General features: G+C 38.9%; 1 protein-coding gene across 3 annotated transcripts in view; it reads left to right on the top strand.

The window, feature by feature from the left end:
* Positions 1 to 15,712, top strand: part of TNFAIP3 (TNF alpha induced protein 3) — a 55,151-nt gene extending 39,439 nt beyond the window's left edge. For all 3 annotated transcript variants that reach the window (XM_083176614.1, XM_083176613.1, XM_083176612.1), the window contains 7 exons: positions 5,379 to 5,569; positions 6,604 to 6,751; positions 7,444 to 7,614; positions 8,494 to 8,674; positions 9,115 to 10,016; positions 12,237 to 12,445; positions 13,904 to 15,712. In XM_083176614.1, the coding sequence (XP_083032740.1) occupies positions 5,379 to 5,569; positions 6,604 to 6,751; positions 7,444 to 7,614; positions 8,494 to 8,674; positions 9,115 to 10,016; positions 12,237 to 12,445; positions 13,904 to 14,140 (2,039 nt within the window). In that variant the 3' untranslated portion in view covers positions 14,141 to 15,712. The remainder of the gene's footprint in view (positions 1 to 5,378; positions 5,570 to 6,603; positions 6,752 to 7,443; positions 7,615 to 8,493; positions 8,675 to 9,114; positions 10,017 to 12,236; positions 12,446 to 13,903) is intronic.
* Positions 15,713 to 16,066: the final 354 nt, after the last annotated feature.

Here is a 16,066-nt window from a genome sequence, read left to right as displayed (position 1 = left end):
TGTTGCAGCATGTATTTACCTCAATGCATTCTTGTGCATTTGTAGATGTTCGGAACATTAAAGTTATATGACTCGGCTATTTCCAACTACACATTGAACTGAAGTGGAAAGATGTTACATTTATTGTGCGATTACTGTGGGGAATAAGAGCACCTTAAATACCGTATTTCTCGCTCTATAAGACGCACCTGACCATAAGACGCACCTAGGTTTAGAGGAGGAAAACAGGAAAAAAAATATTCTGAACCAAATAGTGTAATGCCCGCTCTCCCCCTCCCCTGGTACAATGTAAGTGACAATATGGCTAGTGGTCACTAGATTTACTAACATATAGGCATAAGACAGTGTATATAGTGAATAAAGGGGTACATTTATTGTGAAAAACAAACAAACATAAGCAAGCATGCACTTTTAGAATAATCCTCTTAGCCAAGTGGTGGGTTGGGAAAGGGTCTCTGAGCTGTGGCCCCCCAGGCAATGAAGCAGAGTAACAATGAACAGGGCACAGAACCCCTGGTGATACCTCAGCAAGCAGACAAGTTCAGAAGACAGGCTTTTAGCATGGTCCCACGCTGTGCAGTCAATCCCTCAGTGCTGCTTCCCACCGTTAACGATTTGCCGGGGTATCGCGGTCTCCTCCCACCACAGCTATTACACTTCGTCAGGCAACCTCCTGGCATGCGCCGGGTGATGATGTCACCTGGCACCATCCACGCTGTGGAGCTCCGTGTGTTCCAGTCAGTGCCGTTGCAGAGGCTTCTAAAGGTGCCGGGTGGCAGTGTTTGTGTAAGTAGGCTACGGGGATCAGTATTGACAATATCCTCCAAGAGCTATTATCATTTGAAAACTTGTAAGCAGCTCACAGAGGTCCGGGCAGCGGGGACCATTAAGTGTGCTGTGGAGTCCGTTCGGTGAATGGGATATCATCTGCAGGGTTCCTGCTAGTTCCCATCTGCCGCAGGGATCCCGACGATGATATCCCATTCACCAAATGGACCCCACAGCACACTTAATGATCCCCGCTGCCCGGACCTCTGTGAGCTGCTTACAAATATCAGAGAGGGGGGTAGCAGGCTCTGCTGCAGCTCCTGAGATGCTGATGCAGCTCCTGAGATGCTGATGCAGCAGCAGCAGCATCCAGGAGTTTGCTTTATTTGCAGTATTCGCTCCATAAGACGCACACACTCCCACTTTTTTGGGGAAAAAAGTGAGTCTTATGGTGCAAAAAATACAGTATTCCCCATAACTCTCTTCAATTACTGATTTGTCCTTTTATTTCCAAACATTTGCATTTTGCATTATTCATGCATGGTGCAGTTCCTGAAAACCATCAGATTTGATCCTTCTTATCAAAGACCTTTGAGATCAGGATAACCGAGGGGTACATTTAGCCTGATGGTCTTTAAACCCCTAATCTGAGGCAGATTGGAGACATAGGTGCAGGCTTTAGAAGATATACACTAGATTATATATTGCCTAATTTATTTTTCCGACATGGATCGGAACAAAATATTGGAAATATTGCCTTGTGTGTATGCTCGATCTGCACTCACCTCCTGTCATTAGTTAGGTCTTTTGGTCAGCCCTGCTGCAGGGTCAATCAGAAGACCTCGCTAGCATTGCTATGCTGTTCAATGTAGCATGGCACCCCCTGCTACCCTGTCTCCTCCCTGCTAGTGTGTATGCACAATGTCTCTGCCCGGTACATATCAGTCCAGTGTGAACCGGCTTCAGTTGTCTATGGAAGACTCTGTGCCAGTAAGAAGTTAGTTTGTGTTACTGGATGGCGTTATTTCTTTCATTTAATATAACTGGCACTGTTGTGCCTCTTTTGATATAAGCTGCCCTCCCTCCCCCTACTGTGTAGTTGATTGGGTTTTTCCTTGATGGGAATAAGTGCAGTCCTGTAGCCATCTTGCTCTATGGTTAAAGTGCACTACCCTATTAGAGCAAAACTATCCATCAGGGAGGTGCCTTATAGTAGGTTGACAATGAAAAGTCTGACTGTCTCTGTTGACTCTAAAAGGCTAACATGTACAATAGGGAAAAGGTTGACACATGAATAGTTTGGCATGGGTTTTTCAGTTCTTTGGGTGTTAATTAGTAGATTCGATAACATGGACCCCAAATGAGTGTGCAACTTTGCTCGCAGTGCTTCGAGTAAGGTGCCTCTCTGCACTTGGCATACTTCATCGTTACTAGTCGGAGTCCACGTGGATGGTAAAGTATGAAATAAAAAAATTCAAATAAACTCGTATCAACCATTACATGTGCCAACCATTGCCATGCCTACCTTTTTTCTATGTCAACCTTGCCAGTGTTGACCTATTGACCTGTCATCCAGATCCCCCAACTAGGTGGGCTTATACTTGTTTTGGTTTGGCAGGCTATCACTTGCCAGATCTATTGACTGGAAAGGACGGCTGTCGGGCCGTGGCTGTCCCGTCCTAACATGCCAGTGTGTGCAGAGGGAGATGGGGACCTTTCTCACACACCAGTTGCAGCTCTCCCTGTCCCCAACTAGTCATCACATTGAAGCCCGCCCCCAGAATAAATGTGAAAGCATGGCAGAAGTAGATTTTTATATAGGGTGCTGTTTGCACGTTGGAATGGTAGGCATCATCCAGCTACTGGGTGCCGCTGCTGTCAGGCCGGCTACTAGAGGATGTCTGCGGGTGGGTTTCCAGCTGACTGTGGGTCTTGCTGGACCTTTCACCCTGTGCCAGGTAGCAGACTTTACTGCGGAGGCTACAGGGAGGGAGGGTTTGCAAGGGCCAGATGTGCGTAGTTGCTGTAACTTGCTAGACTGGCAAATTCCCAGGTCACATGTGTGAAAGGAGCATTAACAATTATTAACCTGCACAAGGGTTCACAATTTATCTTTCCTCTTTCTGTAGTGGAACAAATGAATAACTTAATCAGTGTCACTTTGTCATCCTATTATTTTACTTACAGTATAAGAAAATGTCACAAGTGATTTCTAAGTTTGAGTCATTGAAAACTTTTTGTCCTGTGACTGTGATTCATTCCTCCTCTAAGTATTTATTTGTTTTTACTATGACAGTCAAAGATGAGCTACAAAATTAAAAAGCTTTTTGTTGGTCCTTTCTGCTTAATGAAGGAAGTAAAGCTATTCTTTTGGAGTTTCCCCATTAAAAAAAAAAATGATTCACAACTATTTGTTTTTTTTTTTTATATTGTGGTAGGATGGTGGCAAGTAATAATCACAGTTACACATTTATAACCACAGACCTTGACCAAACTTGAGCTGTGGTTTTGACCTTAAAAGGCTTCTCCACCTTTTACTGTCCAATCATTTAATTATTATATATATATATATATATATATATATATATATATATATATATATATATATATATATATATATATATATATATATATATATATATATATATATATATATACAGGTCGAAGAACCGCACACAAAGAATCTGAATTCCAACGGTGGGTGCCAGATCACGTAATCAATAGCATATGTTTCATTCCCACAAGAAGTAGAAAAGTGGTCTGCACACCAGTTTAGTAAATATGAAAAAAAGCTTTTATAAGCATAAAAAGTCAATAGCACATGGCAACATACTGAGAATAACAGGTTTTAAAGCAAGTGGGAGGGTTACTTATCATAGGTCCAATGCATCTGTGTACAGCATACTTCTATAGGACACCCATCACCACTTCCAAGCAGGATACCCGACAGCCTGTTTCGGTAGCACCACCGAAACAGGCTGTCGGGTATCCTGCTTGGAAGTGGTGATGGGTGTCCTATAGAAGTATGCTGTACACAGATGCATTGGACCTATGATAAGTAACCCTCCCACTTGCTTTAAAACCTGTTATTCTCAGTATGTTGCCATGTGCTATTGACTTTTTATGCTTATAAAAGCTTTTTTTCATATTTACTAAACTGGTGTGCAGACCACTTTTCTACTTCTTGTGGGAATGAAACATATATATATATATATATATATATATATATATATATATATATATATATATATATAAAAATATATATATATATATATATATTGAAGCATAAAAAATAAAAATGCGGTACTTATATGTTAGTTGGGCGCCCACTAAGCTATTTGCTTAGTTTTCCGCATCCGCTCGCCACGCTTCGGGCACGGTGGCTCTCTGCGCTCATCACACTATATGAAATGAACTCCATGCCGACATGGATAGTGGGGGTGTGAGCGTACTAACCATAGTGGGCGCCCAACTAACATATAAGTAACAAACATGTCCTGGCACATTTCCAGGAGTATCTACTATAATATAAAGATGTTCGTATAACTCAAAATTTGTGTAAAATATTAACCTATTTAAAAAAAAAATAGATATTATGAAGGACAAAAAAAAGGGCATCTGGCACTCATCCAGTGGCATTCATTTTCGAAGCAAAAAGAATGTTTTTTTTGCCTTATAAATTATTGCCCTTTTCTAAAAGCATTCTGTAGACTCTGTAACTCATGAAACGAGCCATGCAAGGGTGCATATTACACTAATTAGGATCCCATGTTGACAATGACACCAACTTTAAAAAAAAAACTCACACCAAACTTTTTATGTGTCTATCTTTTTCATGATGACCTTTTGGCCGTTTGAGGTCGACCTATTGTTTATCTAGACTCTGTAAATCTAATATTCCAGATTTCTTATGCACAAGGGGGTTTATTGTGGTTCATTTGGTCCGGATCGATGTTGTGCATCTGCGCAGGCACATGTGCAGACGCCGGGTGCGTGCACCCACGGCGAACATTCTGTTCTCCTGCTGCACGCACCCTACACAGTGAACGGGGGGGTGGAGAAGGGCAAGGGGCGCCACGCAGCCCCATTACCATATGGGAATGCCCAGCATTTCATGGGCGTCCCCATGAGAATGCTGGGTGTTCTCATGATAATGAGGCCATGACGTGGGTGCGGGGCCTGTCAGCTGCCCGCCCATTTCCGTCCAAGCGGACACGCATATGTAAGTGACTTGAAAGTCACTTTTATATGCGTGCACCTTCCACATGTTTCAATGGTCGTCCACCACCGAAACACGTGGGTGTTCCCTTCAACATGCGAATGGATGTTCATGTTAAACATGCGGGAATCCACCTAGTCCACTCCCATTAAACTCTGCATCAGGCCTACAGTGTAGCACCATTATAGTTTTTCATTGTGAGCATCCTATTTATAGCTTATTTGTATAAGACATTAAACATTAATGTTCTATGTTGACATCTTATCCATTGTATTGTGACAACTTATATTGTGTGCTGGGTAGTAGTCAGTAAATGCACTGTGTGTTCAATTAACAAAGTAAAGCAATGTTTTCTAATTGATCTTATTTATCTCACATTACTTCTGTATAGGGGATGGAAACTGTTTACTGCATGCCGCATCCATGTATATGTGGGGTGTACAGGATACCGACTTAGTGCTGAGAAAGACCTTGCACAGTGTTCTCAGGACAACAGACATACGGAACTTCAAATTCCGCTGGCAGCTTGAGTCTGTAAAATCCACAGAATTTATACAAACAGGACTTCGATACGACACACGGGTAAGAAATAAAACCAGCTATTTGGAAATGATGAGGCCTCAATAATAACCAGGCCTAAGATCTTATTTATCTTATGCTGATCACTAAATTACAATGACACTGTTGGATAGTAATCTAGCGGGTGCTAGAATGAACACTATTTCTGACTCCCGGCAGTTGGAAATAACAGGTACATATGGGATATTATGTAAATTTAGTTAGAAAAAATTCCAAATGCCACAATAATTGCAGTGATTACTAAGGAAGGCTATACTATCCCTTAATTTATATTATGAGGAGCCATATCATTAAATCATGAATATGGTATTTCTCCTTTGGATATAAAGATATAGAACTCCATCTCTGCATTATCCTTGATTAATATTATACATCTAAATACGAAGTCTGATGTCTTTTATGTGTCTGCCTGTCGGCTTCCGGCCTTCATCCTATATAATAAAAGGCTATGAGTCAGATGCACTAAGCTTCAAAAGTGATCAAATGGAGAGTGATAAACAACCAACCAATCAGCTCCTGTCTGACATTTCTCAAACGCAGTCTGTGAAATGGCAGGTAGGAGCTGATTGGCTGGCTGTTTGGAAGTCATTAGATTGACCCAGATGGAGCAATTCAATTGTTGGTCCATTCCGTTGTGCACAGCCGCCAACGCTGACATTACTATTATGATGTTCCATCATTCCGATGGGCTGGGAACTAGTAAGCAAAGATTGTATTATGTTGTTAAGATAAACAAGTCACAGCAACAAGACCCACCAATTAATTTGGATTTAAAATAAACTCCACAAACTCCACAATTTATATATTGCTTGCACAAATTGAAATGAATATTGCATATTTTTAAAACTGTCTCTTTCTTTATGTTATTATATTTAACTTTCAAGAGTATGTCAAAATACTTTTCTGTTATTATACTCTGATTGTACCTGTTGATTATTTGTTTTGACTATCCATGATGTCTCAATTAAAAAATTTTATTAAAAAAAAGTAATAACATATGCTTACACAATTATATTTCCAATCACTTTGATCCATAGAATTGGGATGAAGAATGGGAACACCTTGTCAACATGGCATCCACAGAAACCTCAGAAGGCCACAGTGGGCTCCAGTATCAGTGCCTGGAAGAGATACACATATTTGTACTGGTTAACGTCCTTCGGAGACCAATTATTGTTCTTGCAGGTGAATATATAGCTTTTGTCAAACACAAAAAAAGAAAATTATAGTATATATATCTTGTTTTAGTTACAACAACAGAAAATTGAAACACACATTATAATAGCATTTTTCTGAAATTTTATTCGGCTTAAATATTCCATTTTGTAACTTATTTTGTGACTTTAACAATGGTAAACTTAAATTATTATTATTATTATTATTATTATTATTATTATTATTATTATTAATTACTTCAGTTAATATGCTTTCAGGTGGGATTAACAGTATTATAACTTCATTCACATTCTTAATGAATGAGAACATGTTGGTGATTACTGATCTATGAACCCTCTGACTCATAACTGTAATTATGTAAGGAATGATTTAACCTTGTCCTGAGAATGTTTTGCCTCTCATCCCATGCATTACATTCATGCACTTTTAACAATTATCCTGGTTCCGTAATTTTGGCTAAACTATTTACTATTTTTTTTTTTCCCGTACTGGTCATACACTGTAATATCAAAGAAAAAAATTATCCATCCATAACTTATTAAAACTTTCAATTCAACTGATACTCTAATTCAATTAAACATTTAGTCCAGTATAAAATATTTTCATAATAACAATGTCCTTTAATGTCAAAAGCAAGTATATACAATATAAAACTTATTGCAAGAACCATTATAGTAAACAACATTTTCATTGTTCAATAGATAATATGTTGCGAAGTTTGGAGTCCGGCACTAGTTTTTCCCCACTAAATGTTGGTGGAATTTACCTACCTCTTCATTGGCCTGCTCAGGAATGCCATAAATACCCTATAGTCCTTGGATATGACAGCCAGCATTTTGCACCTCTTGTCACCATGAAGGACACCGGTCCAGGTGTGTATGTCAGAACTGTGCAATGAGATTTAACAGAGATACTGTATGTATATATGTGTGTGTATGTAGAGAGAAATATAGATAGATAGAGATTTAGAAATAAAGATATATTGGTACATAGATATATGAAGACTATTAAATGGACGCAGAAATTTCCTTGATCAGGTCAGCCAACCTCTCCTATCCTTTCAGTGCTACTTACCTCCATTTTCAGATATTAATCTGTTCCATCACTCCAAGAAATAACCAACACTCCAAAGGTACAAGTAATCAATAACAGCTATTGGTTTTGTGTCCTGACGAAGGGGTTAATGCCATGAAACATTGACGGTATGTGCAATACAAGCTGCTATTGATTACTTGCCGGAGATAGATATATATATATATATATACACATAGTAACTCACCTTAACATTCAAATAATCATTTAAATAAATAATGGGGTTTTAGTTCATGAATTGATCAATGCATTTAAGCTTGCAGCCCATCGCCAAGGGACCCCATTTCACTGCAAGTCCTACACTAACAACTGGTTTTCTTAGGAACCTGGCAACTGCTTACACATCATAGCTAAAATGAACATGTGTTTTTCCTTGGGTTAAAGCTCAACTGCCAAGTGCCTTATGGCTTTTAAAGGTGAGACAATCCCAAACACAGCACCTGAATTAGTATTAAAGGGGCAGCTGTCACAGGTTTCAGGTAAATGAGCTTATCTAGGGTGCAAGAGAAAGCTATGATCACAGTAACAGATTAACCTCTGTATATTTACCACTGTAGATAGCAATGGAGCTTTTTACAGGAATCAATTATTCTCCAGATAGCTGTATTCAGCTTTGCACATAGAGATGATGATGATGATTCATTTTGTTTCCCGTATAGAAATCCGAGCTGTCCCACTAGTGCTCACTGAGACAGGAATATTTGAAGATATGAGAGTGCACTTTCTGACTGACCATGAAGAGAAATCCAGAGAGAAGCTGCTAAAAGAGTATTTGCATGTACTGCAGATCCCTGTGCAATCCCGGGAGCATGGAACTACTCACCTAGTAAATACTGCCAGGTTGGTTTCTTTCCATCATATTACGCACAGTGCTTATAACAAAAGCAGTCATGCTCAGACTACGGCAAATATTTTGATTATTCAAAAAGAAACTTTTTTTTTCTCAAATTACCATAAGGACAAGTAAAATATACGTTTTATTATAATATTACAAAACATTTGTGTGTGTTTATTATTTATTGTGCAATCCACACGGCTACCATAGCTTTTAAATAGTTCACCCTGTGTTTTGTGCTCCCTTTTATATTTCACATTTATTGCAAACAAAGCCAAATAAATAAATATCATTTTAGGGGGGGGGGGGGTTATCCTCAAAAAGTAGGTGTACATGCTGTTAAATCTACCGTAATATATTCTGAAAATATTTTAGGGTGCTGAAGTACCAGCAAAATCACAGCAAAAAACTTGGCTAATTGTGAACTCCCCTTTGTTTGTTGCAGGCTGGATGAAAACAATTTACCAAAAGAAATCAATTTAGTAGATGATTACTTTCAACTAGTTAAGCATGAGTACAAGAGATGGCAACAGTTTTCAGAGCACACCTGCAGAGTTAATGGTGCAAAGAGCAGATTTGAAATGTCCCTACCTCAGCTGTCTCTTGTTGAAGTGAAATGTGAAACATTAAATTGCCCCTTCTACATGTCTGTGAGTACTCAGCCTTACTGCCATGAGTGCTACGAAAAGAAACAAAAGTCAGGCAACAGGAGTAAAACTCTGACACAGAAGGGTGAAACGTACCCTCACGGAGTGGCACATTTTGATCCATCCCACCAAATGACAGAGGAGTCGTTATCGGGTCCTGCTTCCACCCTAGCCTCGGCACCCAGCCTTTTTATTTTCAGTGAAACAAATGCATTGAAATGTAAAACACCCGATTGCCCATTTACATTGAATGTGGAGCTGAACGGACTATGTGAACGCTGTTATAACGCCAGACTGCTTCCACCTGGCAGTAACACGGAAAGAGCTGTGAAGTCTGACATAATTAGGTGCAATATTTGTTTTAAGGATGCCACAAGGACATTTAATGGGATTTGCAGTTCTTGCTTCAAACGGACTACAGAACATTCCCATAGCGCAAGCTTTCCACCTTTGCATCTTCCCAGCTCCAACTCTAGCTCTGACCCTGTGAGTTTGTCTAGGAGTCTCAGTAACCTGACCGGTCTAGAGGCCACCAATGAGAGCCGGGAATCAACTGCTGGATCACACTCTGCGGCAGCATGCAATATAGAGGAGAGGACCGCTAACCAAAAGTGCAGGAAATCTGGCTGCCAGTTTTTTGGGACACTACAAAATGAAGGATTTTGCACGTTATGTTATTTTGAGTATCAAGAAAACAATGGTAAGTCATTGCTATACTTTTCTTTTATCTCATTAAGGGCCTTATTTTGGTTCACTCTTTCTGACAAAATTCTTCTTAGATGGACAAAACCATGTGCACTGCAGGGGGGCAGATGTAACATGTGCAGAGGGAATTAGATTTGGGTGAGTAATTTTGTTTCTGTGCAGGGAAAATACTGGCTGCTTTATTTTTACAATTCGAAATAGATCTCACTTTGAAGTAAAACCCCACCCAAATCTAACTCTCTCTGCACATTTTGCATATGCTCCCCTGCAGTGCACATGGTTTTGTCCATCTAAGAAGGATTTTGTCAGAAAGAGTGAACCAAAATAAGGCCCTAAATCTTGACACGGTTTATGCTATGCTTATTTCAAGTTATGATACAAGTACTATAGTTTAAATATTTATAGGATGCATTTCCCTTTTTATAATGCTGAGTTCATATTTATACCCATTGATATACATTAGGATGTGTTAAAGAAGTTTAATGTGTCATATTTGCCACAATTATTTCGCAGGTCATAAAACTGTGGCAACAACACATCGCACCTTCGCATTTAATTGGACCGGCCCCTAAGTCTGTATTCTTTGAACACAGTTCTATTCAGCAAATGGATAGTGCATCTACTGCAGATATACATTACAGAGCATGAGCAGGACTCTAATTTATTGCATTATTTGTTCAGGATTTGCATGCACAGTTTGGTATGTGAGTTAAAAAACATATGGTATTGACAGCCTTTATTGATATATATCAAGACAGTTTAATAAACAATATATTAAAACATAAATCACAACATTATTGTTCAAAAAAATGCAACATTGACATGGGATCGATTATTGGTAATTGACTGGACTGGTCCCATGGTGTCCATTCTCAATATACCCCATAAAATGATGTCCCTTTAGTAGCCGGTAATAAGATGGTAAGTTCCAGATACCTCTAATTGCTGATTGGTTTCTGCAGCAATTACCTAAGTTACCTAAAATCAATCCCATGGGTGACTATTTTATGTCAATGTTGCATTTTATTTGAGCAGTCATGTTCTGTTTTATGTTTTAATATATTGTTTATTAAATAGTTTTGATACATATGTAGTGCGGTCAATACCCTGTTTTTTTTTATCTATTGTGTTTGGGGGGAGTGACTAACCCCTAATTTTGTGACAGCCGCTAATGACACAGCAGCCCACAATATCTTTTTGATATTCACCTTTTTGGTATGTGAGTTAGGCAGTTAAAATGTTGTACCTGGTATGCCAACTTGTTAATAATGCCATTTAGTGCATTTTAACAATGTTGGATTTGCAAATTCAAACACGAAGGAAAAACATACTGTAAAAAAAACAGGACACGTACTTATAATATTCATACAGCTGTGATCAGCAAACAGAGCAAGTCTGCCCCTTTCACATACAGTTGAGCACTATAGTAGAGAGGTAGATTGATAAACTTCCTTTTTACATTGCCACATTATGTGGCTCCCAGCCTCAGGTGCATCGGGATTCTAAGCGGTGTTGGGATTCAGATACCAGTCCTCTGACCATCAGGATGCCAACTATATCCCAGACATAGGTCTGCCCTGTTTTATAACGCATACAGTAAATTGAACTTCAAACAGTTTTTCTTCACTATTGTTCACACCATTGTAGTACAAGACTTCGGTTCTAGATAGGTGAATTTACCCTAATAGGAATAATATATATTTATTCATTTATTTATTTACAGTTTCTAATATAGCGCAGATTCCGTTGCGCTTTACAATAGTAGATAGTGATAAAACAAACTGGGTAACAGCAGACAGACTTGGAGGTAGGAGAGCCCTGCTGCTAGCTTTCAATCTATAGGGACATAGGGGGAAACACAAGGACAGGCACCAGTAATAGCAAAGCAGTCCCACCAAGTTGCAGGTCCAGACGAGACGCTATATAATATATAAGTGCCTCAGAGGGTTATGTGTGTGGTACTTAAGCTTGTCTGAAGAGGTGAGTTTTCAGGGAACGCTTGAAAGTTTGGAGGCTAGTAGATAGTCTAATTGTGCGTGGAAGGGCATTTGTTTGTTTTTTTACCAGTACCATTAACATCAAAATATGCCTTGCTTGCAGTGTCAAGTGGTAAGATAATATCTATTGTAAGATGTAATCGGGAAAATACACTGTAGTTAAATAATATTGTGATCTTTTAATACTATTTTAGTAAAATAATTGCATTCTTTTTAAGGAATTGGTTCAAGAAGATTCCACAAGGTTCCATCGAGCAATGTCAGTGTGGCTGCATTCAGGAACATGAGCCGGTGCTTGGGTCGGGAGTGCAGCACATTAGGAAGCACGCTGTTTGAGGGATTTTGTCAAAAGTGTTTTATTGAAGCTCAGAGCCAAAGATATCATAAAGCACGGAATACAGATGATCAATTTCAGAGACAAACCGAGGTAATTTTCTATATCTATAGATAGCAATCATCTTCGAAACGTTAGCCAATATATGTAACTACTGTAGTCTACATGTGCTGTTACTATGGAGATTTTGTGCAATTACATCCAGGCACTAGGGCACACTATGATATGTGTACTGTGAGCTCCGGAAGACATTGGTGTGCACGGAAGCCGGAACAGGGGGTGCTGTAAACAGACAGTAATGGAAGACCCATTCCCCTCCAGGGCATAGCTTTCCCTGTGTAGATACTCTCCCACCTGACACTATCTCTTCACCTTCAGCCCAAAACACAGTAGACGACTTTTTAAAAGATATCACTCTTTTCTGCACTTCTGACCGATTGTGTGCAGAAGGCTTGAAGGTGCCCATAGACGGTCCGTTCATCAGATCCGTTCGGCACTTATATAGTACACATCACATCACATCGCATTGCATGCCTTGTGCATGCGATGCGATGAACAGCTAGTACAAAAAGTATGTGCAGCACATACTTTTTGTACTGTACGATGAGATGCGCGGGAGCGCGCATCTCATAGTACAAACGGACGGTCTATGGGCACCTTTACTCTTTCCTTCCCCCTTCCTTTTCTCTTAGGGCCAGATGTATCAAGCTTCAAAAAGTGATAAAGTGGAGAGTGATAAACAACCAGCCAATCAGCTCTTAAGGTGCCGAAACACGGTACAATTATTGTATACAATATCGCATAGCATCTCATCTCATTGCATCGCACAGGTTTTGCAATGCGATGAGATGAGATCTAGTACAAAAAGTATGTGCTGCGCATACTTTTTGAACTAGATCTCATCTCATCTCATTGCATTGTGAAACCTGTGCGATGCAATGAGATGAGATGCTATGCGATATTGTATACAATAATTGTACCGTGTATCGGCACCTTTACCCTGTCATTTTTAAAACCCAGTCTGTAACATGATAGTTAGGAGCTGATTGGCTGTCTGTTTATCGCTCTCCATGTTATCACTTTTTTTGTAGCTTGATACATCTGGCCCTTGAAGCTTGCTACATCTGGCTCACAGTCTCTCTCTAGCCCTTCACTCTCCCCAGTAACACCACTGACACTGGTGGAAGCAATCGGTGTTAAGACCAACTGTCCTTACATTACTAACCACACATGTAGCAAAGGCCTATAAGTTGTAATTGCACATTCATAAAAACATGGACAAATGTGGAGCGTTATCTGATTTAAAAAATATTTTTCAAAGCAATTAAAATAAGAAACAACTGGAATAGTTTCATACATTAAGTTTAAAAGGATAAAAAATAAAAGTAAGGTTCAATAATGTAGAAGTTTTATTTTTATTTTTTTACAATTTGTAAATCAAAGGCACCTAGGAGCAGAGTCACACACCTGAGCATATACTATAAATGCAGTGTGTTTATAAACCTTAAATAAGTAACTATTTTTAATGGTGGAAAAAATCTGTATTCACAGGGCCAAAATCGTATTGGAAATCCTATGAGAGTATGTGCCAGGGATGTCTGCAGGAACCTGGTGTCAGGCAGAAGTGATGAGCTGTGCGAGCAGTGTAAGCACAGAGGGGGTCACAAATCCTCTGGTGAAGACACACCAAAACTACGATGTAGAGCACCAGGATGTGATCACTTCGGAAACATCAAGTGCAGCGGTTATTGCAATGAATGTTATCAGTTTAAACAGATGTATGGATAACTGGAAAACACCAGAACACCCCAATTACCCAGAGAATGGTGCTACCTTCTGAACACTCCTTAAAAATAAAGACATTCTTGAAGAAAACTGTTATATAAATAACTGCAAGCAAAGATTAGTTATTTATCGATAATCTTTATTTATGTATATACTGTAATTGTAAAAACTTTGTCTAATCATTGTTTGTGAGAAATCTATTTCCTTGTTTTATTGCAAACTTACAAAATGACACTTTTTTCAGTTCTTTTATAACAGTTTATTTTTGTAGACCTTTATATACTATCCGGGTTGTTTTGTGTCACTAATATTTATGCATTTTATTTTCTGATAATAAGATGTCTATTTTGGGAAATGTTCAGTAAAACCAAAAATACTGTATTTCTGACACTTATAACTATGATGTTTCTATGCATAATGCTGTCATAATCGTATCATGCTTTCATGTTACTAAGACAATTGGTGGTTACTTTAGTAAATAGTATATTATAGTATTGGTAATTAATGCCTGTAAAAACCAGTCATCAACTACTGTAACATGTATATCTCAGTGGGAAAGCTAGGTCAATGTATACTAGCAAGTGTTGGGGATGCTCATATTTTAAGGTCGATCCCCACCCTGCAAAGAGTGCGAGGTACTGTTCGAACAGTGTTAAACGCTGGCAACGGTACCTGTCCTCACACTCTTCGCAGGATGGTTTCAGCCCAAATTTGCAAAAAATTGCTTGCTACCCTATGGGGCAGCAAGCACGTTTCTGCTAAATCAGAGAGCCTTAAAGTGCTGCTGCAATGATTCGCATCACAAATTCACCAAACATAGCCGATAGCTACAGGAGTCACTTACAGGAGTTGTGCTTTGGTACTACACATGTCTTCCCAAACATTGAATTGTGTGTTACTGCTTAAAGTCCATCCATCAAAGAGAGAAGGGCATTTTATAGGTGGTGTGTTAGGGTGATTGATCAAACAACTTTCGTCCAGCCTTCTGCAGTGGGCCAGCACAATATTAAACGCATGACTACATTAAACAAAATAATCAATATGTTGAATTGTAATTATCATCCTGCTTCAACACTTTCCACTATTCTATGTTTAGGAATAGCACAAGGAACAGATGCATTTTGGTGACAAAACTTTCACCCACAATGTTAATACAATTTCCAGCATGCATTGTATATTTCTGACAATCTCACTGCATCTATGATTATTTGTTATTATGTGGTACAATTAAATGTACCATTTGTCTCACATAATATTGGGTAACTATGGCTGTAAAGAAACGCCTCCTGGATTGTAGAAAGTTTGGGCCAAATGTTCTAGCCTCCGAGTTTGGTGGCCATGCGGGATGCCGGTTGAACTTGGATGGCTTCATGCATGGCTGCCAAACTTGGAGGCTATTACAGTTGGCCATTTGTGTATAGATGTTTTTGTGCTTGAGATTAAGGTGGATTTGTGAGTAGTAAAATGTTTCTATACTTTCTATGTATTATAAATAGTTCATATCATTGTGAGATCATTTATCTGCTAAGTTTATATACTGAATTTTAGATTTGCACATTGTATTTTTGTATTTGGACACTCAATTTAAACTAATAAATTATTTAAACCATTTATTTTAAAAAAAATTTCCTTGTATTGAAAAATATCCAGCGATGTTAAAAGTACATCACAAAAATAAGACGTTTTTCATAATTATGGGATTTATCAATCGTTCTTGAGTACCTATGGCAACCAATCATATTTTAGCTATCAGCTAGCATTGTATATACAATATACAAGAACTATAAGAGCTGTACACCTACGGATGTGACTTTTTACATCATTGCTGCACTGTAGCATGGTAACATTATGCTGCACCATAGTGCGTGCAGTCACACCCACGCATTGGTCATGTACAGCCAGCGATTTGCCTGCAACATGTGCAATGTG

The sequence above is a fragment of the Crinia signifera genome, chromosome 3, assembly GCF_055691185.1.
Source record: "Crinia signifera chromosome 3, ASM5569118v1, whole genome shotgun sequence".
Classification (NCBI taxonomy): domain Eukaryota; kingdom Metazoa; phylum Chordata; class Amphibia; order Anura; family Myobatrachidae; genus Crinia; species Crinia signifera.
This window is presented reverse-complemented; position numbering and strand designations above follow the sequence as displayed.